At 37.9% G+C, this 25,656-nt stretch overlaps 1 protein-coding gene across 1 annotated transcript in view; it reads right to left on the minus strand.

Moving 5' to 3' along the window:
* YTHDC2 (YTH domain containing 2) overlaps positions 1-20,535 on the minus strand; it is a 160,166-nt gene extending 139,631 nt beyond the window's left edge. Inside the window, exons 1-5 of the mRNA XM_007947571.2 lie at positions 20,328-20,535; positions 19,012-19,102; positions 12,453-12,649; positions 10,380-10,579; positions 1,484-1,650 (exon numbers count right to left, since the gene is read on the minus strand). Of these exons, the coding sequence (XP_007945762.1) occupies positions 1,484-1,650; positions 10,380-10,579; positions 12,453-12,649; positions 19,012-19,102; positions 20,328-20,535 (863 nt within the window). The remainder of the gene's footprint in view (positions 1-1,483; positions 1,651-10,379; positions 10,580-12,452; positions 12,650-19,011; positions 19,103-20,327) is intronic.
* Positions 20,536-25,656: the final 5,121 nt, after the last annotated feature.

Raw genomic sequence — 25,656 nt, forward strand, 5'->3', positions numbered from 1 at the left:
GATGGATTGATATAGTGGCTGCGATGATGGGCTCGAGTATAGCAGGGATTGTGGGGCTGGTGCGGGATCGGGCAGTGTTTCGTTCTGCTGTGCATGGGGTGGCTATGAGTCGGAAACGACTCGACGGCACTTAACAACAACAACAACAACATCATAGAGAAAAATACCTTTATTTTAGTCTTCCTAGTCTTAGTTAAGGGAGCTCTGGTGGCGTAGTGCCTAAGGCATTTGACTGCTAACCAAAAGGCTGGCAGATCAAACCCACCAGTCACTCTTCACAAGGAAGATTAGACAATCTACTCCTGCAGCGATATTGCCTTGGAAACCCAAGGAGGGGTCACTATGAGTAGGATCCGACATGACGGCAGGGAGTTTGGTTTGGTTGATTTAGTCTTAGTTAGGATTGATAAACTGTCTTTGGGAATTTTCCCTTTTTGCTGTGGAATTTTTCCCTTGGCTAAAGGACTTACACTGAAATAAAATCTATCTCTATAGGATGATGAGTCCCACATAATGCCTTGAACAGGCAGAATTACTGCATCTGAACTACCGTATTGTGGACCACATAGCTTTTTGAGGAAGTTTCTTTTTCTTGAATAATAAATTATCTGAAACTAAAATATATTACTCTGTTATCATAAATGAGATACTGACATAGGAGCAGCTTTGATTCTGGGTAGTAAGATATATTCTTTCTTTTGGAATTTCTCCAGCTTCACAAATTTAAATGGGTAACAGATCAGATGTCACTTTGGAACACAAGCAATATAAAATATGTTCTACTAAATGTTACTACCTTATCAAACAGGACATTTTAAAAAGGAGAAAATAATAACTTAGTTTCCTTTATACTTTGATCATTATATTTTCAAATAATATATATTCAAAAAATTCAGTGTTTACAAAATCATTAAAAAAAAGAGAGAGACCAGGTTTGCTGGTCTGATAGAACCTGATGGAACCACTGAGACTATAGCCCCTAGCTTCTCTTCAGGTCGGAAACTGAACCCACTCTTGTGGCTTCCAGCCAACCAAAAGACAGGTTTATGAGCTGAACATTTACATTACGTAGATAAACTTCTTAGCGAGATCAATCATGGGAGAATAGTAGGGCTGTGTATGCACAGGGAGACAGCTCAGAGGGCAGGAATGCATGGGAGACAAGGACACAGGGAAGAGGTAACTATGGGGAAGAAGCTGGAAGGGAGCTGTTGCATTGTGGGAAATTGCAGTCAATGTCATGAGATGAAGTGTATGTGAGCTGCTGCATGGAAAGTGAATTTGCTCTGTAATTCTCACCCAAATCACAATACAAATTTTTTTAAAAATTCAGTGAGTTTAGACACAACCTCTGTATCTGATACTTGGAACAAAATGATCACCTAATGTTTCAGTTAACATAGTCCTTATTTTTAAATATGAAATATAAATATTTAGTCTTTCTTAAACCCAATAAAAGACACTACAAGAAGATTATCTTTACCTGCTTTCTAATCGAATCTGATATCCAATTGTCTGACCAATCCTTTCTCTTCTCTCTGCAGCAACTCTTTCAGCCACAGCAATTGCTGCTAATCGTCTTGGTTGCGTACAAAATATACGACAGGGGATACCATTTTTGAAGCAGTCATCTAAAAGGAACTGAGGAATCTGAAACAAAAATTTTAAAACATTGTAAGATGGCATGATTGTATACCAGAAAACCCAACTGAATCCAATAAAAAGTTATTTGAACTAAAAAAGTTCTGTAACGTGTCAAAATATAAAATAATAATAAGGAAATCAATCAACCACTTTCATGCACATGTTAATAATTAGAAAATGTCACTCAAACAGATCTTGTTCACAATAAAAACTAAAACTAACATATTAAAAATAAGTTTATCAAGAAATCATAAAGGCTTACATGAAAAATACTATAAAATGCTCAAAAGCATAAAAAAACTTGAATAATATATATATGTATATGCCACACTGCTTCCTCAAAAAGCTGGAAATAGAAATACTGTATGATCCAGCAATCCTACTACTAGATACCTAGAGAAATAAGAGCCATGACACAAACAGACAGATGCACACCCATGTTCATCTCAGCACTATTCATAATGGCAAAAAAAAAAAAAGCAACAACCTAAATTACCGTCAATGGTGGAATGGATCGACAAACTATGATACATATACACACACACAATGGAATACTACCCAATGTTAAAGAACAATGATGAATCTGTCAAACATATCATAACATGGATGAACTTAAAGGACATTACAGTGAGTGAAATTAGTCAATCACAAAAGGACAAATATTATATGAGACCAGTGTTGTAAAAAATCAAGAAAACAGTTTCACACACAAAAAATATATTCTTTGATAGTTACCAGGGGTGGATAGAGAAAGGAGGGTAAACTACTGGAGGATAGATACATATTAACTTGAGTAAAGGGGAAGACAAAATATAAATTAATTAATTCAAAAAAGGAGAGAGGGGAATAAATATATTTGTATAAATAATTATTTTTTAAAAAATTGAAGATAAAAAAAAAGAAAGGCCATATTCCTGAACGGGAACAGTCAATATTCTAAACATCTAGGTTCTCCCACAAATTATTCTATAAAGTCAGTGAAATGACAATCAAGATTCCATTTGGATTTTTTAAACAGTGAGAAGAATAAAGAAAAGAAAAATGGCTTTCAGGTTGTGGACATTCTTCTATTAAGAAAATTCAAACAGGTCAGAAAGCTTTATAATTTAAAAGTAAAAGTCCACCATCACCCACAGTCCTCTCTATGAAAGTAACCACTATTAATTTTCTTACTTGCACTTTCAGGGAACCAAGCAAGTTTACACAATTCAGTTTATTTGTGTACATAAACATGTTTTTTATTCACACACAAGTGATAAATGTACTTAATATCTGTAATTTGTAATTTTCATTTACCTATCAGATCTACCTAATTCATTTTAGAATTTACCTTATGGATGTGCTACTACAACCCTAACTACACATTTAAGTAATTTTCAGTTTTTTATGTAGTTATTATTGATGTTATTGCTTGTTGCTATTATAAACAACACTGCAGTGAACATCTCTCTCTACATACTTTTGCAAAGATATATGTACCACAAATTACTAGCAGTGAAAATGCTAAGTTAGAGAATGAATTCTTAATTTACATAGAAAAATTATCAAATTGCCCTCCAAACCACTTTATACTCCTACCAACAAAGCAGTAGGTGTTGATTTTCCAATATCCATGTCAAGACTAGATATCATCAGTTTTTTCAATTCTGCCAATCAGATAGTTGAAAAATATAATTGTTGTTTTGATTTTCATTTACTTATGTATGAGAAAGCACATCTCTTAATACATTTCTTAGATGCTGGAAATTTTAAACATTTTTACTAGTTCATTCAGAAACATAAATGCACAAGAATCACCAAGAAGTGAATGCTAATGAAGGAATATTATGTTTTAAAGTAACTGTAATATACATGTTACAGTATTTACATACATGGAAATATATACTATAAAACTAAAAAAGCAAAAAGTGGGATCCTACCTAGTATAAGAATAGATGATTACATTAAAAATATATAACTAAAATATCAGAAATAGACCTAGGTACAATAAAAATTTAGTACAGTGTATTTGATTAAAAGTGGCACCTTCTGGTAGAACCCCTGAGACTATGGCCCCTAGCTGCTCTTCAGGTCTGGAATTAAACCCACTCCTGTGGCTGTCAGCCAAACAAAAGACAGGCATATGAGTTGAACATTTACATTAAGTAGATACACTCCTTGGAGAGAACAATCATGGGAGAACAGAAGGGCTGTGTATACACAGGAAGACAGTTCAGGGGCAAGAGTGCATGGGAGGGAAGGACACAGGGAAGAGGTAACTATGGGGAGGAAGTGGGAAGGGAGCTGTTGCATTATGGGAAATCGCAGTCAATGTCATGAGACAAAGTGTATGTGAGCTGCTTCACGGAAAGTGAATTTGCTCTGTAAACCTTCACCCAAATCACAACAAAAATTTAAAAAAAAAAGTAGCATCTTATTTTTTTCTGAAATTAGCAGACAGGAGTTTTATTTTTTTTTTTTTAACTTTTTATTCTGATTAGGGTGAAATTTACAGAACAAATTCATTTTCCATTCAACAACTGATATACATTTTTGTTTTATGACACTGACTGCAATCTCCACAATGTAACAAGACATTTCCCACTTCCTTCCTGTGTTTCCCATTTTCAATCGTCCACCTTTCCCATACCTTCTCACATTCTGAGCTTCCTCCCTGGACAAATGCTGCCCTTTTGATTCTCATATGATCGACTGTTCTAAGGAGTGCTACCACCCTAGTGTTAGTGCTACCGCCCTAGTGTTAGTGTGGACCCTATAGGGCTGTCTATTGTTCGTAAAAGTGGCATTTTAAATTGGGAAAAAAGACAGATTATTAAACAAAGTTTTTAGAAAAACTAGATATTAACATGAGAGAAAAAAAGGTATGATTTCTACTGATATGACATCATGGAATAAACTCCAAGTGGATTTTTAAGCTTTAAGTATAAAAGTATAAGAATAAAATACATATAGGAAAATGCCTTTCTAACCGTTGCACATAACCCAGAAGACCTAAAAAAAAAAGTGACAGATTTAACAAAATAAAAACTACTACATAACTGCAGATACCATGTTGTTGTTATTGTTGTTAGGTGCCACTGAGTCGGCTCCAACTCACAGGGACCCTACATATAACAGAACAAAACACTGCCCAGTCCTGTGCCAGCCTCACAATCCTTGCTATACCTGAGCCCATCATTGCAGCCACTGTGTCAAGCCATCTCGTTGAAGGCCTTCCCCTTTTGCATTGACACTCCACTTTACCAAGCATATCCTTCTCCACAGAATGATCCCTTCTGACAACATGACCAAAGTAGGCGAGAAAAAAGTCTGGTCATTCTCACTTCCAAGGAGTATTCTGGCTGCAATTCTTCCAGGATAGATTTGTTAGTTCTTCTGGCAGTCCATGGTACTTTCAATATTCATTGCCAACACCACAACTCAAAAGCACCAACTCGTCTTCGGTCTTCTTAATTCACTGTCCAGCTTTCACATCCATATGAGGAAATCAAAAATACCATGGCTTGGATTAGGTGCACCTCAGTCTTCAAAGAGACATCTTTGCTCTTCAGCACTTTAAAGAGGTCTTTTGCAGCAGATTTGCCCAGTGCAATACAATGTCTGATTTCTTGAGTGCTGTTTCCATGGTGTTGTTTTGGTTACCTAGTGCAACTCTAACAGAAACATCACAAATGAGATGGCATTAATAAACAGGAGTTTATTCTCTTACAATTGTGGAGGCCAGAAGTCTGAGTTCCAGATGCCAGGCTCTAGGGGCTGGGTGAAAGCCTCTTGACCTTGGGCTTCAGCTCTGCCTCTTACTCCTGGCCCACTGAAGTTAGAGGCATCTTTTCACTCAGGTAGCTGCTAGCTGCTGAGGCTGACAAACCCAAGGTCAGCAAGTGAAAAGGCACAGTACCAATATTACCAAACCATATGGCAGGCCATTACTTCAAGTCCATGTAAAGTCCTAAGATCAGCAGGGCAACATGGAAGGCTGCTGAACAATGACTCGGTTACATACAGGGTTCATGCATGCCATCAACTGGAGACCTTCCTCAAAGGTGCTTCTTATAAACTGGAAGCAGCCCACATCCTGAAAGCAGCTACTCCGCTGCTCTAGTAAATTCCACCATGGAATGAATTACCAATCTCACCATAAGGAATAATTACATCCAGCTGCCCAGCCACTCAACCAGACCAATCCAAGCTGACATACAACTTAACTATCACAGGTGTTGACTGTGGAACCAAGGATAAGAAATCTTTGACAACTTCAATCTTTTCTCCATTTATTATGATGTTGCTTATTGGTCCAGTTGTGAGGATTTTCATTTTCTTTATATTGAGGTGTAATCTATATTGCAGATGGTAGTCTTCAATCTTCATCATTAAGTGCTTCAAGTCATCTTCACTTTCAGCAAGCAAAGTTGTGTCATTTGCATATCGCAGGTTATTAATGAGTCTTCCTCCAATCCTGATGCCACGTCCTTCTTCAGATAGCTCAGCTTCTCGGATTTGCTGAGCATACAGATTGAATAAGTACAGTGAAAGACAATAAAAAGAAACCCACGAGAGCCAAAATATGAACTTGATTATATCCCTCCTGAATTTAGAGACCATCTAAAGAATAGATTTGGTGCACTGAACATCAATGACTGAAAACCAGAGGAACTGTGGGATGACATCAAGAACAGCATACATGAGGAAAGCAATAGGTCACTGAAAAGACAGGAAAGGAAGAAAAGACCAGAATGGATGTCCAAATAGACTCTAAAACTTGCCCTTGAATGGGGAAAATGCAAGAAATGACTAGATAAAAGAGATGAATAGAAGATTTCAAAGAGCAATTTGAGAAGACAAAGCAAATTATTATAATGAAATGTGCAAAGACCCAGAATTAGAAAACCAAAAGGAAAGAACATGCTCAGCATTTCTCAAGCTGAAAGAACTAAAGACGATGCAATAAGCAAAACTAAAAAGCAAACAAAAAGTTGGGAGAAATAATTTTTACACTATCTGACAATAGGCATGCATCTATAATATATAAAGCACTCTTAAAACTAAATTCAGCAGGGACAAACATTGTATATGAGTCCATTATTATAAAAAGTCAAGGAAAGGTTTACACAGGGAAGGAAATTTTTTGTGTTAGTTACAGGGATAGGAGGGGAGGGAAGAGAGGGAAAACAGATGAATAATTAGGAGCCAGGTTTGATATGGATGAAGGGAAAAGCAATATAACAGAAATGTGTGACTAGAACAATATCACTAAGGAAAAGGAAGACTACAGAGGTACACAAGAGGTACAGATAATAAAGGCAAATAAAATGCATACATGATACTGCACTATCAGTAACAGCAAACACTAATCTAATATAGTAAACTTAATGCAGCATTTTACTTTGACTCCTTAAATAAGTTACAAAGTAGATACATAAGTAGACAGGCAAAAAGATCAGGTATGGATAGGCAAATGGGAATAAACCCATAACCATACATACATAGGTGAAGGAGCTCTGGTGGTATAGTGGTTAAGTCATCTGGCTGCCAACCAAAATGTCAGTGATTCAAACTCACCAGGGGCTCTGCAGAAGAAAGATGGGGCAGTCTGCTTCCATGAAGATTTACAGCCTTGGAAACCCAATAGAGTCACTATGAGTCAGAATCAAGTCAATGGCAGTGGGTTTGGTTTATATACAGGTTTAGCAGACAATATTCCTACATACTTGCAGGTGCTATAAAAATGTCTATATGCGATTTAAACCTAATGGGAGGCAAAGTTAGGGTAAGATCTTAGCCATAATTAAGCATCTTAAGGGAGTGAGTTGCTGGGACCTGGACTGGCAACCATGGTCACAGGGGACATCAAGCTCAATTCAGACAACATGGGATACAAAAATATTGTTCTACATCTTACTTCAGTAAGTAGCCACTGGGATCTTAAAAGCTTGTGAGCAGCCATCTAAAAGGCAACTAACTATTGGGCCTCATCCAGAGCAAAGAAGACTGAAGAAAATCAAAGATGCATGTAAACAGTCCAAAGGACTAATGGACCATGAAAACCTCAGCCTAAATGACCCTGAGACCAGAAGAGCTAGATGGTGCCTGGGTACCAAGGCCAACCTCTCTGAAAGGGATCAAAATTGGAGATCATGGTAGAGTGACAGAAAAATGTGAAACAAAACTCAAAATCATTAAAAAAAAAAAAAGACCAGGCTTACTGGTCTGATAGAGACTGGTGAAACCCCGAGACTATGGCCCCTGTTCATCCTTCGGGCCTAGAGCTGAACTTGTTCCCATGGCATGACTCTCCGCCAAACAACAGACAGGCCTACAAGCTGAACACCTACACCAGGGAAATGTACTCCTTCAGAACAACCCACCATGGGAGATCAGAAGGGCAGCATTCACACAGGGAGAAAGGTAGGGAAGCAGGAAAGCATAGGCAAGAAGGGCACAGGCAAAGACTAAATACAGGAAGAAGTGGGAGGAGAGCTGTTAATCCTACGGGGAATGTAACCAGTATCACAAAACAAAATATGTATGAACTGTTGAATGTAAAATGTATCTTTGAAAAATTTCACCCAAATCACAAAAAATTCCAAAAAAATTCAGCAATAAGGCAAGAGAAAAATAAGATATAAGTAACTCACAAAATAAACAAACAATAAGCAAATGAAAAAATATTTCTCAAGGAATTAAACATATTTTGCTTGTCAGATTGATAAAGGCAAAAATTATTCCATTTTTGCTCAGGCAAAATGAAAAATGGGAATATTCAATACTTTTAATACTATTTTAGAGTTATTAGACAATTACTAGTTAACACAGCTACTAAAATTTTAACTACCATATCCTTTCTTTGATCCAGCATTTCCAGTTCTAGTAATCTATCCTATTGAAACACTCCCACAAATAATCAAAGAAACAGCAGGATATACTGAAAGAAAGTAAGTAGAGCAAAACCTGTGAAAGCCGGACACTGTATAGGAAGAAATCTGTCAGATAAGGAAAACTCAAATATTTTCCACTAAAACGAGTGATAGAAAAGTGCTGAGACTGCATCCTGTCAAAGGCAGAAAATTATGAAACCAAGAAAAACAAGGCAGTCCCATAGAGTTCCAGCTCTCACAGGTTTCACTGTAAAACAGAACAAAACGCTTTGTTTGAATCCCTGCTCTGCCACTTTCTAGCTGTATAATTCTGGGAAGGTTAACATTCTAAGTTTCTATTTTTATTCCATATCTGAAAGGAAGTTAAAACCTGTATGTCTTAGGCTTATTGAGAGGTTTAAATAAGATAATCCTTATGAAAGCCCAGCCAAAAACCAAACTATCATTATTGTCATCATTATTATAAAAATGATCAGGAATACTATGGAATTGTTTTAAAAATTAAGTCTCTCTCTAAATAGCCAGTATCTGTTAAATGAAAAGAGTAATGGAGCTGGCTAATGATACTGACTTTAAATTTTACTACGTTATATATATTTAAGTTTATATTTCATAGAACAGAAACATAGGTAATTTTAATATAGCAAATTTAATGCAGCATTTTACTTTAACTCCTTAAATAAGTTATGATTCCTTAGATTTAAACCCATTAGATTATCAGCTTATTCTTGAAAAGGAAAAAGTATAATAGATATAAATAATACTTAAGCATCTTTTCATACCTTATAAAATGATAGACATAATTGTGAAAACTGGCATCCATAATATCAATATACAAATACTATTAGCAAAGACAGGAGCTCCAGTAGTGTAGTGCCTAAGGCACTTGACTGCTAACCAGAAGGCTGGCAGTTCAAACCCACCAGCCACTCCTCGGAAGGAAGATGGGGCAATCTATTTCTGTAGTGATACTGCCTCGGAAAACCCAAGGAGGGGTCGCTATGAGTCGGGGCCAACTAGACGGCACATAACCACAACAACATTAGCAAAGATATTTCAATATAAACACATTTATTGTATTTTATCAAAACATCCATAATCTCTATTAAATATAAATAAACTGCTACAGTTAAGGCCTAGTGGCAAAACTTACTCCAATATTAAAACTAAAATAACATTCTAAGACATCTGGACAGATTTTTTTAGAATTACTTTATAGAATTTAACTTAATTATAAAAGAAAAATCATTTGTTGTTTTCAGATAAAAGTTTCATCATGGTTTTAGTTAGTTTTACAGACTCAAATTTTAAGGATAAAGAGTTATACTTCTATGAAAATGGTTAGTTCACACAAGTAAAGACTCTAGTGAGGTTTATGGTCAATCTTTCTCACCACTTAAGTTATTAAACCAATTAATACAACCACAGAAAATTTTAGGCAATTGTGAAAAGCTCATTTGTTTGTCCATAAAATAAAAGAAAATATACAATTATATTGACTATCTCATCTGAACTGCTATCAAGACCAAATTGATTTTACCTAATATGCTAAAAGTTAAGGCACATAAACAAAAAATAAGTCATCATTGAGCCTTATTTCCCATCTGTCACCCTTGATTAACTTTATGATGATAAAGTACCTTGATTCTAAACATTCAAGTCACACCTGTCGTATCAATTCCATTCTACAACAAACTGTTATTAAAATTACTTTTAATTTAGCTACTCTGTGCAAAACATTTTGCTTAAGACCTTATATATACTATCTCTAAAATTCATTTGCTATAAACTTGACATAATGCTACAAAACGGGATAAAATATTTCTTTCTTGTTCTATAAAAAACAAAAAAGAAACAAACCTGTGTGGTCTTTCCAGACCCAGTTTCTCCCACAATCAAAACTACTTTATTCTCTTTAATTATTTGAACAATTTCTTCTTGTTTCTCAAACACTGGCAAAGATTGCCTGAAAGAATCAAATTCGGATTCTCCTCTTTTCACTGGAATCTGAGGTATACCATTGTTGAGTCTCCCGCTTGTCTTGCTCATTTCTCGATTTTCTTTGACAATGAATAAAAGAACAAAAAATGTATAATCAGCATTGAAAAGAAGTATAAAAACAAAGATAAATCATTTTCAATTGTTTCAAATTATTAAGGATAATTAGTTCTTTTCAAGTGTTTTATCTTTACTCATTTTACACAAAGTTTTAGCAAGCACTACCTTAAAATCTGTTGTAATCTCGCACTTAATTCTTAGAAAACACATTATATCTTTCAGTATCAGTTCAAAAGCTAATTTCTTAATAGTATTTCTGGTTCATGATATTTAAAAATGCCTAAAAATCAATCATTCGATAACCATTAAAAGCAAATCTGCTATTCTAACATGATTTTCAAGCTTGCTGTAAGTTTCCATCACAGAAATTAAAATTTTACAGTACAAAAGACAAGTGTGTCCACTGTACCTTACTTATAAAATCTGTTATGTATAGCATGAAAACATATTAGAAAATAGAAAATACCATTTATGTTTAAAGCTATACACTTAAAATCATGTGATCAAATAGAAAAATATTTGTAAATATAAAGCCCTAATGAATAATATTCTAATGGAGCACTTACATTTAAGTAAGTAAACAACAATAAAAAAGAGGCATGTGTTTTTATAGCCTTTACATAGCTCGAAATGCTATGTGAGTGTTTAAAACTTAGGATCTTGATATCTGGGATCCTCTGTTTCCTACATTCTGCAGACCTATTGTATTTCTGCAAAAAAATACACAAGTTATATGGGCTTTGTCAAACCATACAAGCACCCCACCTAAGCACATTAGCTTCCTATGTGCACTATGTGCATGTTATTTCCATGGGCACGTTATATGCAAAAATATGGTGTTCCAATAAACAATGACCATTATGCAAATTCTGTCACTGTAAGTGATAAATATTCTCATTAAGGAAATTATCTTTCCAAACAGTAAAGATTATAACTTCATTTTATAATCTAAATATTTGTTTATCTACATTTGAATGAGTTAACATACTGGAGCCCCAATTCAAAATCTCACTTGTTAGTGTGTCATGGCAGTGTAATATGGGAAAGTGCAGGCCTTACAGTCAAATCCCAGCAATGCAGCTTACTGGATGGCTAAGTAGATTTTAACAAATTATTTAACTTCTTTGAGCTCTAGTTTCTTCACCTGTGATACTGGGGAAATTCTTACCTTGCAAAGGTTGCAACGAAGTCCCTCTATAATAAAATGCTTAGTTTACTGCCTAGCACACAATATACCAAAATAAACCCACCACCATCAAGTGGATTCCAACTCATAGTGACCCAACAGGATAGAACAGAACTGCCCCATAGAGTTTCCAAGGCTGTAAATCTTTACAGAAGCAGACTGCCTCAACTTTCTCCTGCAGAGCAGCTGGCTGGTGGGTTCAATCTTTTGGTTAGCAGCCAAATGCTTTAACCAGAGCTCCTTAGTACACAAGTGCTCAGTGAATGATAGCTAATACCAAAAACCAAAACTCACTGCCGCTGAGTCAGACCCGACTCATAGCAACCCCTCTTTGGGTTTCCGAGGTGGTATCACTACAAAAGTAGATTGCCCAACCTTCCTTCCAAGAAGTGGCTGGTGGGGTTGCTGGTGGGTTTGAACTGCCAGCCTTCTGGTTAGCAGTCAAGTGCTTTAGGCACTATGCCACCAGAAAAAAAAAAAAAAAAAACCTTGGTTCAAGTCTACAACATGCCTTAACACTACATTTCACTCCAAAATTTCACAACTTTTAGTCATTTTAGCAATCCCTATTCAAATCGAGAAATCTTATCTTAGGTTTTTGTTTTTATTTTTTAAAATAAATCTAAAATGGAAAAAGAACAGTCATCAGATAATAGGGTAAACAAGGAAGCTCCCGAAAAAATACATACCAGCTTCAACGGCAAACACATTTCCTCTCTCTGTTTTAGGCAGAAGTTCTGTACGTTCTTTATTGGTGACAGGAAATCTTTGAACTAGGCTCCTAACAGCATGTTTTGCATTATGAGTCAAGTTACAGGTCATCATTGCATGAGCTGTTTCTGATCCATCTTTCTTCTTCACAGTTAGATATCTATTGGCTCCCTTTCTAAATATTAATAAAAAAATCATTTATTTACTACATATAGTCAAATTTGTTCACATATGATGTAAGCCTATTCAGAAAATATGTCTCAAGCAAAATACCTAAAAAAATAAACATGCTTTGAGATAAGATGCTGACAGCCCCCCCCCCAAAAAAAAAAAAAACCAGTGAAGAGGGGCTTGGTGCTAAAATGGTCACAAAAGCATTTTCCTTACAATTTTGAAATGTTGCAAATTCTATTTTAAATCAACTAAAAAGACTTACTTACCCATAAGTGTTAAAGTTTTCTCTAATAGGCTTCATGGTAGATAAAACATCACCAGTTAACACATGTTGGAAAGCATACAGAGGAAGAAAAACAACCTGAACAGAATCTAGAAATTACAATGAAAATGTTATGGCTCACTGTCCAGACTAATATATCCCACTGAATGTTTCCACAGTATGCTGGCAATGTCACACTCCCATGAAGATCTGTTAAGAGAGCCAAGTTAAGTGGCTGGACCAACAAGCATAGATAAACATTCCTGAAAATTACTTCATTATTCTATTTTTAGAAACTTTTTCAAAGTTTCTAGCCCTAGCCTTTCCTTAACTGCAAGGTAATAATTTATAATTATTCTCAAGTCATGTAATGTAGGAGTACTTGTTTCTTCAACTGGCTCAAGACTGTCCGTGCCTTTTATATAATATCATCAGACAGAAAGTCCTCAAATGTGTTTTGACTTATTTAATAATACATGTCCATAAACTAGCAGTGTAGTACTGGTAAGAGGTCATCACAGTCATAATGGACTCTATGGCACTGGTTTGCTTTAGGTTTATTATTAAAATTATAGTTAGAAAAACATCATTTCTTACATTTTAAAAAAGTTATCTAAAATATTTCATAAATTTTTAACCATTTGTTAACATCACTATAATATGCAATACAGGCAAAAATACAATGAAAATTACATGTATAATTTTTTTTATTTTTCGGATTTTCATTAGATATTAAATTCTTCAAAAATATCTGCATTATGAAAATGATACTAAACTTGGGATCAATCTGTAAAGTTTTAGCTACTTAAATCTTCTATATGAGGCCTTCAATTTACCAAGATTTTTAATTTCTAAAAATTTTATTGACTTCTTTAATGATTTGTAACCTTTCTATGGTGTCACCTATTCCTTAACAAGTCCTTGTTGTTGTTTTTGTGCCTACATGATGCCACAGTGATGAAACAATTAAAATAATTTTAATGTAACCATTCTCTCTCCAATATTGTAATGTAGGATTAAAAACTTATTAGTTTGTAACACACTAATTTGTACTTTTTTATGATTACCTAGAAACTAACATACCAACCAGTTAACTTTTTCACCAAATTGAACACAATTGTTTTTATGTCATACTCACCATGGTTATGGTAAATTTGTTCTTTTTTGTGGTCCTAATGGACTAGAAACAGCATGAAGGGTTCACCCTATAATATTCTTGGTCTAACTCCTGATAAAACCCAGTACACTGCTATGAATTTACCATGAACATCAAAAACTTAACTAAACATTAACTGTGTTTACATTCTGGCTCTACCACTTGCTAGCTGAGTGGTCGTGGGACAATTATTTAACCCCTTCTAAGCTTTAATTGGAGCTCTGGTAGCGTAGTGCGTAAGGCACTTGACTGCTGACCAGAAGGCCAGTGGTTCAAACCCACCAGCCACTCCTCCGAAGGAAGATAGGGCAATCTACTTCCGTAGTGATACTGCCTCGGAACCTAAGGAGGGGTTGCTATGAGTTGGGTCCGACTGGACGGCACATAACAACAACAACAACAAGCTTTAATTACCTCATCTGTTATCCAGGTACGAAATGTTACAATGCAACCTACATCATAATACTGTTGTGAGGATGATATGATAATCAGTTTAAAGCACCTAACACATGCCTATTGCACAAGAATATTTAATCATTGTTAGCTGCTATTACGATAATTGGGAATTCTGGTGGTGTAGTACCTAAGGCATTTGACTGCTAACCAGAAGGCTGGCCATTCAAACCCACCAGCCACTCCTCATAAGGAAGGCTGGGCAATCTACTTCCATGATACTGCCTCAGAAACCCAAGGAGAGGTCACTATGAGTCAGATCTGACTTGACAGCAATGGGTTTTTTTATTATGGTAATTATTGGATACTATAGGGTTTTTCCCCCCAGTGGACAACCAAAATTTCAGTAACTAGAGTTCATCACTTTAATGAAAATTTCCAAGACAGGAGGCAATGGAAGCAGTAACCCAAGCTATAAAGGGGTTGTTCTTGTAGACTGGAGTCTTCTAAGTATAGCCTTCAAGTACCTAGTAAGCAGAGATTTTAGCAGTCACAGCATAAGAAACCTAAACTTGGAAAACCTACTTTGACATACTTTGTATTTTCTCATTTCACAAGTTTTAACCAAGTTTATTCTGTAAATTCCATTCTGTCTAACCTGAGCTAAGAATAAGAAAGGGATTTTGTTTTGTTCATGAACAAATCAAAAACTCAGAAAAGCATGCTCTTAAGACCAAAGCACAGGGGCATTCAAAAAAACTAACTGCCATCAAGCTGATTCTGACTCACATTGACCCTATAGGACAGAACAGAACTGCCCCATAGGCTAGAAATTTTTACAAAAGCAGATTGCCGCATCTTCCCATAGAGCAGCTGGTATGTTCTAACTGCTGACCTTTTAGTTAGCAGCTCAATGCTTCCACCACCACCACCAGAGCTCCTTACAGAGCTCCCTACAGGGGCTTTAACTGAGGTAAAAAGTAAACTGTGAGGAGGTGAAATGTTTGGTTTAGAAAACTGGACTGGCATTTCAAACAAAACTTTAGAATATACTAAAGATCACAAAATGAGTGCATTACTCTAAGAAGAACATTTTCATCAAAAGAACGTATTTCATCAAAATAGGAGCTCTGGTGGCATAGTGCCTAAGGCATCTGACTGCTAATCAGAAGGCTGGTGGTTCAAACCACCAGCCACTCCTTGGAAGGAAGATTGGGCAATCTACTTCCATAGTGATACCACCTCAGAAACACAAGGAGGGGTCACTATGAGTCAGATCCGACTCGCAGGCAGTGAGTTTGGGTTTTTTTGTTTTTTTAAAAAAAAAAAACTATAAAATATAATCAAAACAAAACAAAACTCAATTCTTCAGTTGGAAGATGGAAAACAAAATCCAACATACATGGCTTCATTTTGAAAGAAATGATGGCAAAAAAAGGAGAAAATGATGAAAACGGAATGCAAGTAATCAACACAGGAAACCTGAGAGCTACCTTTAAAAACCTTAAAAGAAGGGCCAAAGTAAACTACCAAAAACACCCACCAAACTCAACTGCCATCAAGTCCATTCCAACTCACAGCAACCCCCACTGGGTTTCCAAGGCAGTAAACTTTCAGAGAAGTAGATTGCCCCATCTTCCTTCCACAAAGTAGCTGGTAGGTTTGAACTGCCAACCTCCTGGTTAGCAGACAAATGCCCCAAAATCTTAACTAAAACAAAAAGGTTAACCCCTTCATTATATTTAAGAAAACAGGCCTTCAAAGTCAGAGAATGAGGCAGTTAGAAATGGGAAGTAGACCCATGTTTCCTTCCATTTCCTCCATATCAGGTTGCTTCTCAAATATGTTCTAAGGAACCATCCTATCAGAGACAAAAGAAGAATAGCCAAAAAACTACCCTGTAAAGTCCATGAAAAATAAAGGATCAGTGAAATCAAGGGAGACCCTTAATCAGATGGATTGACATAATTTCTGCAACAGTGGACTCAAACATACCAACCATCATGAAGATGGCAACATTTCATTAAGTTATATAAGGTCACCACTAGTCAGAGCTGAGTCAAAGATAACTGACAACACCAATAAAAGTCAGGAATTTAATGGTGGAGGGTAAAAAAAATTCTTTGCCCAAAAGTCAACAGAAAAGTCCATGAAATATACGTCAGAAAAAATTCTCATATAAATAAAAAAAAAAATTGAAGGATTGAGAAGTACATTTAAAGTAATTTCGTTCTTTATATTTTGCTGAGAATATACTATTTTTTCCTTTAGATTTCCTAGAGAAGCCATATTTTCACACTTGTGAAAAGGAGGAAAAAAAAACCAAACACACTGCCATCGAGTCGGATTCGACTCATAGCAAACCCTCCAAGGGTTTCTGAGGCGATATCAATATGGAAGTAGATTGCCCAACCTTCCTTCCAAGAAGTGGCTGGTGGGTTTGAACTGCCAGCCATCTGGTTAGCAGTCAAGTGCCTTAGGCACTATGTCACCAGAGCGCCTCATAAAGGAGGAAAGGTATATGAAAATCACAAAGATCATTAGATAAACATTGTACCAAGTTTTGCTCAAAGATGAAAAGGAGGAGGAGGGAACCAGGATATATCAGAAGAGTTTGGGAAGCATAGATACTAGGGACTACATGAGCAAGCAGGGTTGCTTTGCTTCCCTTACCAATTCTTTGCTTTTTCCTGTCTTTCTCTGGCTCAATGTTTCCTAATCCCTATTCTTTGTCCTGATAATTTTTTTCTTGCTCTCCCTTCCTTAGAAGTCTGTCCATTCTGGATCATGTCTTAAGTGATCATGATACTGAACAGTGGTAGAGGTAGTTAATTCTAAACGCTATTTTTCTAAGAGTTATTTCTAATGTGATTGTTAAGTCAGCTGTTTGGAACTCAAAAATCACATAAACGATGTAGCTACAGAACTGTGCATATGTTTTGTAGTGCAGGCCCACAAACTCTTATCTACAATGCTAGAACCCAAAATGCTGTAAAACTAAAAGGTTTTTTTTTTGTTAAGTTTGCAACAACATAATCTGGCAACAAAATCTACTCAACTGGTCTGAGAGCATTTATAGTCTTTATAGTCTTTATTTATAATTTCTCCTAGTGTGAATATTTATATACTTTCCAGCAGAAATATTAATGAGATTAGAGATAATACCAATATGTTATTGGGAGTAATGCCAAGACAAATGCATCATAATCCCTTTCTAAAATCTGAATCTCCAAACATATTTGGTCCAAGTATTTTTAGATAAAGGATTATAGCCCTGTACTATATTTTTATTTTCAAATGCAGTATTTTACCTACTTAAAAAACCAAACCCACTGCCATCAAGTCGATTCCAACTCACAGCAACAACCACTGGGTTTCCAAGGCTATAAATCTTTATGGAAGTAGACTGCCTCATCTTCCTCCCATGGAACAGCTGGTGGGTGTGAATAGCTTACATTCTGGTAAGCAGCCAAATATCTTACCCACTATGCTATCATAGCTCCTTTTACCTACTTAGTGGACTAATATGAGCATGTTCAAGAACCTACCCAATTACACAGTCACCTAAACTAAATCCCCTATCTCAGTCAGTAATGTATCACTGTGCTGGGCATTCTTATGCAAGATGTTCATTCTTCTCAGGATTTTCGTAAGAAAACATACTTTCACCTCAAAACTTTCTTACTCATTCTACCTTGACATATACATAATGTGTGTGTATGTGTGTGTGTGTGTGTAAAATAAAATTTTTCCTTTTCTTAACCTAAAAACAGGTAAGCTAAAATTTTCTCCCCACCCCCCCTCATATCAGAAGGAATATCTGGCAATGTCTACAGGCATTTTTGGTTGTCACAACTGGGCTGGTAGATGTTATTGGCATCTAGTGAGCAGAAGCCAGATATGCTGCTGAAAATTCTACAATGCACATACAACACCAACAAAGGATTCTCCAGCCCAAAATGTAATAGTGCCAATATTGAAATACTCTGCTGTTTATCAATGCCTATTCTCCAAAAGAAATCGTCACAGAATTTTAGTATTTTTAAGTTTGGATGGCTCAAATAACTTTCTCTCCTAAGGGTCAGTGACACTCAAAAACACATACATCGTTTCTTTCCATTCCACTTTAACCCTTTCTAATCATCAGATTCTTGACTTAGTAGAAAACAATGAATATGTGTTCTAAAGCTTACCATTATGGTACAGTAACATTACAAAGATAAGTTCTGTAAATAATTTTTGTTTTCTAAATGATCATTTTTCCATTAGTTCTCTAAAAATTAAGATGTTTTATTTCTATCAAAAAAGAAAGCACTATTTTTCTCAAGCAATCAACTTCAAGTTTTAAACTATTTTTTCTTACATTTTAAAACCTAGGGGATTTTTTGCCCCAGGAGGAGGAGAAGTGAATTGGGTACAGACCTGAATCAGTTTACCTATATTCAGGATAATTAAGAATGTGAATTTAAAATAGTAATAACTATTTAAATGTAGTGAGAAATATTTCTCTTGTTTTCCAAATAATCTTTAATAAGAAACATTATCAGCTTACCCTTTACTTTTAGAGACCAAACCAAGAGACTGACTCAATCGATGAATAAAAGCTCTTTCAGTACTGGTCAAAGAAGAAGGAAATTCCATTTCTACGTGGAAAAAGACACAAAATAGTCAGCAACACTTCTGGACAGGCAACTTCCTTTAAAGGAGCTTCAATACACAAATAGATGAAAAATACAAAATAAAAATCATGTAAGCATATAATCAAATGAATTATTTACCAAATTTATGTGATAAGTAGATAACTACTTATTCAATAACTACTGTCTACTAGAATTTTAATATTAATTTCACTTACGTATTAAACCTAAATATGATAAAGGACTGGAGGTTTGCCGAAGATTACAGCCTTCATTTGTGCTGGAATCTTGACTTGGTATAAAAATTAATGGACATATTGTACTATCTTAACATAGTCCATATTTGTTTATTTCCCTCAATGATGAGGTATGCTCAAGCATTATGAATGCTCAACATCAAATTCTATTTGCTTCGCTTCAGAAACGTCAGAGAATTCATATTTCAGTAGTTCAGGCTGAATTTTGTCCTTATACATTGCTGAGATTTACCTTTGTTTGATTTATGTTCAGAATCACCATGTCCAGATCATTCCCTGGTTTCCAGTGTAAGCTTCCAGAATAAGAGGTCCACTATTTAACCCACCAAATTAGAATGAGCACTAAATATATATTGTACTGATCACCACAGGTCGTTTGCTGGTTCTGCGTTCTGTGACAAGGGGCTTTCTAATCTTAAAAAGAATGGAAGATGCTTCGTATGCCAAAAAAAAAAGTCCAACTTTTTCAAGTGTTTAACATAATGTTCTAGAATTTGAACACAGCACTACAGATTGCCAGTGCATTTATTTATGTTTGATTTCTACTTTCATAGCTTAAACGTTAACTCTGTTAAGACTACAAACTTCTACTTAAAAAAGAGAGTAAAGATATCAAATACTAATACCTATAAAACGGTGGCTTAGCCTCTCCACGGAGAAGGAAACGTCTCCCGCATGAGTAATAATCAGACCTTTTCACCTTCTGGTGTCAGGCAAGTGCCCATAACCCTACAGATTCGCACTACATTGTTTGGTTCTCCACATTTCAACCGAGAGCGAACTACCGGTCCCGGCTCCCGTCCCGCCTTCGAATAAGGGAGAGAGTAAGGAAGGTCACCAGCTCACTCTGGTGGGTTATGGTGGGCGGCACAAGTCCTCTCTCCCTCTCTGAGACGGGTGAGGGTAGCCCGCTAACTCGATGGGTAGGTGTTTGGGGGGACGCCAGACGGCGGGGTCCCTGTCAGGAACCTCACCTCTCTGGTCCCCGTATCGGAATCGCTCCAGGGCGATATTTACTGCGATCTTCACCTCCTCGTCGATACGAATGTCCTTCAGCCCCTTGGCCCGGCCACCGCCACCGATGCAACAGTGCGCTAGGCCGCCCCCTCCGCCACCATTCCCGCCTCCGCCGCCCCCGCCAAGAGCTGGGGGCCGAGGAGAGACGCTACTTGGCCTGGACATGGTCCTGAGATGTTCTCCCCGGAGGAGAGCTGCCCAGGCCTGAAGGCTAGCGGCTAACGCCAGGGGCTGTAGGCTTCAGAGGCCACTGCTGGGACCTGACGGTTCACAGGCAGCCTGTGCTGGATGAGGAGGGTCAACGCAAAACCCCCAATTACTAGAAGCAGCAGGATGTGCCGGCACCACCAGAGCCCCAGCGAGATCGAACGCGCGGGCGCGGTGACGTCATCAGGCCCGCCGGCTCCCATGACCTCAGCGCGTACGCCACCCTCGGCCTTGGGGACGCTGCACACTTAACTGGTGTTCCTCGTTCATTCCCTTGGACAGAGTTCTCGTTCTGTCTTTTATTGTCACTTATTATTTGGTTTAATCCTTTATTAATTCATTAAATAAGCAGGTATGGGCTCCTACTCTGCGCATGGCAGTATGCTAATCCCGGATAGACAATGGGGAACAGGGCATTTGCTTTCTAGTGTCTATAGTTGCCAGATTTAGCCAATAAAAATACAGGATTCTCAGTTATTTTAGATAACAAGGAATACTTTAAAAAAAAATAAGACTCTCTCATGCAATATTTTGGACATATGACTGCTAACCAGAAGGGTGGCGGTTCAAACCCACCAGCCACTCCTGGGAGGGAAGGTTAGGCAATCCTCCTGTAGTGATGTTGTTGTTGTTGTTATGTGCCGTCGAGTCGGCCCCGACTCATAGCGACCCCTCCTTGGGTTTCCGAGGCAGTATCACTACGGAAGTAGGATTGCCAAACCTTCCTTCCGAGGAGTGGCTGGTGGGTTTGAACCGCCAGCCGTCTGGTTAGCAGGCAAAGTGTCTTAGCCACTATGCTACCAGAGCTCCGGCCTCGGAAACCCAAGGAGGGGTCGTTGTGAGTCGGGCCGACTCCACGGCACGTAACAACAATAACAACATACTTTAAAAACGCAGAAAGAAGTTAGGGCAATCTACTTCTGTAAAGATTTATCACCTCAGAAACCCAATGGGGGTTGCTATGAGTCAGACTTGACTTGATACCAGTGGGTTTGGTTTTGGTTATACCTTAAAAAAAGAAAAGCTTCTCCAGTGGTGTAGTGGTTAAAGGAGTTGTGTCGACTGGATGGCAATGGTTTGGTTAAGGTAGGATCCCACCCTTGACCTAGATAGGCTCTCTCACCTCACTCTGATATCATTTACCTCTGAAATTATTTTATTTATTATTTGCTCTTGTTGTTGTTGTTATGTGCCATCAAGTCGGCCCCGACTCATAGCAACCCCTCCTTGGGTTTCCGAGGCAGTATCACTACAGAAGTAGGATTTCCCGACCTTCCTTCCAAGGAGTGGCTGGTGGGTTTGAACTGCCAGCCTTTTGGTTAGCAGTCAAGTGCCTTAGGCACAATGCTACCAGAGTAGAATATAAGGTCCTTAAGGGCAGGGACCTTGTTTATCATTGCTTCATCCTCACCTAGAACTGTAATGTGTAATATATATATATATATATTAGTTGGCCATATTTTAGACTCTAAAGTTAGGACTGGTCATTTCTGCCTTCAGAAAAGTTTTATCATAATCTTTGAACTCCTAATATCTTTGGTTGGCTACTAGAAACAGTACCGAACAAGCAGAAATAGGTCCTTCCCATGGCCCTGGCATGGTCACCAATGAAGTGGATGCACATTTACTACTATCTAATCTCTACTATGTGAAGCTCTGGTGGTGTTAAGACATTTGGCTGCTAACCAAAAAATTTGGTCAAACCCACCAGCTGCTCCATGGAAGAAAAATGAGGCAGTCTGCTTCTGTAAAGATTTAGAGCCTGGGAAAACCAATGGAGGTCACTATGAATCAGAATCAACTGGATGGCAATGAGTTTGGGTTTTTTTCTTATCTCTATATATCCTAATTTCCTTATGTGTGAGATAATAAAATCTACCTGGGAGCACTGTTTTTATTTTCCCTAATCTCCATATGAAGTAGTTCTATTATTATATAAACTATTTAAAGTAGTTCTATTAAAAATCATAAGAAGTAGTTCTATTACTCATGACACACATTAGGAAACTGAAACTAAGTGAGATTTAAAAACTGACCCAATACCATGCTATTGATCATTACTGAGGTAGGGATGAAAACCAGGCCAGCAAATCATGAAACCCAGCTACATTCTAGGATAAAACATGGAAAATAGATGATACCTAGATGCACGAGATACATTATGATAAAACTGAAAACATTTTGTGTAGGGACAGACACACTGGTATCAATTACACAACATTACTTCTTAATTCTTCTGTGGATTGGGATCCTGTTGTACTGCCATGAGTGAACTATCTACCATTCGGCCTGGAGATCTTGGATTCGTCATTCATTGGAGTCAACAGCCAGCATACTACCTGCCAACCTTGAGCTCGTCAGCCCCTGCAGCTGTGTGAGTTGGGAAAAGCCTCCAGCTTGACGTTTGATCCAAAAACTTGGGACTTGCTACCTTCTGTAAGTGTTTACGCTATGAGTCAGAGGAGTCTGCAGTGGGATCCAGGTAAGGGGAGGGAACCCAGGCCACGCCCCACAAGTGGCAAGGTGGAAAAGCAGGGGAAAGGAGAGGAAAAAGGGCAGGGGGACAGGGACAGAGTGAGGAGTCAGCCACAGGGATCCAGGTGAGGGGAAGGAACCCAGGCCATGCCTCATGTGATAGTTGGAGCTGTGTGTCAACTTGACTAGACCCCAGTTCTGTGTGGTTGTTCCCATGATGGGATCAGATGACTATGTTCTGAGTGATCAGCCAGTTCAAGGGGAGTTCCCTAGGGGTGTGGCCTGCTTCCAGGATATCCTGGGACATCCTGGGAAGAGAGAGATTATTCTGTGGATTGGGATTCTGGTATGCTGCCTACAACTGTCCATGAGTGAGCAGTCCACTGTTCGGCCTGGAGATCTTGGATTCGTCATTCATTGGAGTCAGCAGCCGGTATACTGCCTGCCAGCCTTGAGCTTCTCGGCCCACTGTAGGAAAAAGCTTCCAGCCTGACATTTGCTCTAGGGACTTTGGACTTGTCGGCTTCTATACATTTGTGAGCCATTTTCCTAAGATAAATTTCTCTCTCTCTTTATATATACATAAGCATTGCTGGTTTTTGTTTCTCTAGAGAACCCAGTCTAATACATTTGGTACCAGGAGTGGTTCTAGAGAGACAAAATCATAAGGATGTGCTTCCTAGGTTGGTTCTCCAGTTTGATTAATTTTGATGACACTAGTGACTCTACGTCTGCTAGTAAAGAGGGCCCTACTAATCTGTGGCATGAGGAGGCAAAATATGGGAAATAGCACCACCGATAGATCAAGTACTTGTGAGAAGTGATGCTCTGGGTGATTGGATATTTGATACTTTTCTGCAATTTTGTCAGAATGAGAGTATAAGGAAGCTGGTTGGTTGGTCCTACTTACACTGGATAAATTGGTGAAAGAGTGAGATGAGCTCAAAGCTGCTGAGTCTTGGCTTAAGTGCCGCATAAAAGACCTCAGTGCTTCCAGCTGTGCTCTGAAAGAAAGCCTTATAGCTTCTACTAACAGAGCTAATATCGCTGAAAACCAAACCCAGAGTCTTATTGTAAGAGTGGCTGAATTACAATGCCAGCTAAATTGCCAATCCAGAACAGTGTCTGCCGTTAAAGTGAGGGCATTGATTGGAAAAAAAAAAAAATGGGATCCTGAAACCTGGAATGGGGACATATTGACAGATAATCAGAAAGATCAGGCTATGGAGCCTGTAAATTCTGTTGAATCCCTCCCATCTGAACGGATTACTGTAAAACCATTATCCTCTCCCCCTCAGTTTGATGGGACTAGCCAAACCGGCCCTGCTGGGTCATTGTTTGAGGCAGAGGCCATGGAAGACATTCCTGAATGCTCTCAGGAACTCCCTCAAGCACCTATTGTTGTAGCTAGGACGATAACTAAAGTCAAGTCCAAGTGAGCCCCAAGAGGTTAAATAGAAAGTGTGACTGAGGAGATGATACGCTATACCCAAAAAGACATACTTGATTTTGCTAATATGTACAGACAGAAACCTGGAGAATATGTATGCGAATGGCTACTGAAGGTGTGAGATAATGGTGCAAGGAATGTAAGATTGGATCAGTCTGAGTTTATTGATTTAGGCCCACTACGTATGGATTCCTCATTCAATGTCTCAGCTTGAGAGGTTAGGAAAAGATCTGAGTTTATTTGGTTGGTTGACTGAGGCATGGATTATGCGGTGGCCTACTTTAAGTCAAGTTGAAGTACTAGACCTACCTTGGTTTAATGTAGTAGAAGGTATCCAGAGGCTCAGGGAAATTTGCCTGTTAGAATGGATTTATCACATTAGACCCCTAGAGCCAGAAATGGAGAGTCCAGAAGACACACCTTTCACCAGTACTGTGAGGAATAAATTTGTGATGGGAACTCCAGCATCCTTGAAGACTGCTGTGATTGCTATTTTATGTAAACCTGATTTGACAGTGGGAACTGCCCTAATTGAACTAAGACACTTAACTACAATAGGGCTGATTGGACCCCATGGTAGTAGGGGCCAAGTGGCAGCAGTTAATCGACAAAGGCAAGGTGGGCATGATTATCATAATGGACAACAGAGTCGGAATACTAATCAGAATAGTCTGACTCATGTGGAATTATGGCATTGGCTACTTGCTCATGGTGTTCCTAGTAGTGAAATACATGGCAGCCTACTAAATATTTACTTGATCTGTATAGACAGAAGAATTCTAGGTCACATGAACAGCTACCTAGATTGAATCACCAGAATACAGAGTCACGACCTCTCAATCAATTCCCAGACTTGAGTCAGTTTACAGAATACAGAGTCATGACCTCTCAATCAATTCCCAGACTTGAGTCAGTTTACAGACCCACAACCCCTTGAATGAAGGGGAGGTCAGGTTCCTTTGAGGAAGGACCCCACTACATTGCCAAAAATCTGTAACGTCAATCTTTCCCCCAGCCTTCTCCAAAGGAATCTGAGGCCTTTTACGAGAGTGACTGTTCATTGGGGAAAAGGAAATACTCAGACTTTTTGGGGATTACTGGACACTGGCTCTGAATTGACACTAATTCCAGGAGACCCAAAGCGTCATTGTGGC

The sequence above is a fragment of the Orycteropus afer genome, unplaced genomic scaffold, assembly GCF_000298275.1.
Source record: "Orycteropus afer afer isolate SDZICR_OR568_19922 unplaced genomic scaffold, OryAfe1.0 scaffold00191, whole genome shotgun sequence".
Classification (NCBI taxonomy): domain Eukaryota; kingdom Metazoa; phylum Chordata; class Mammalia; order Tubulidentata; family Orycteropodidae; genus Orycteropus; species Orycteropus afer.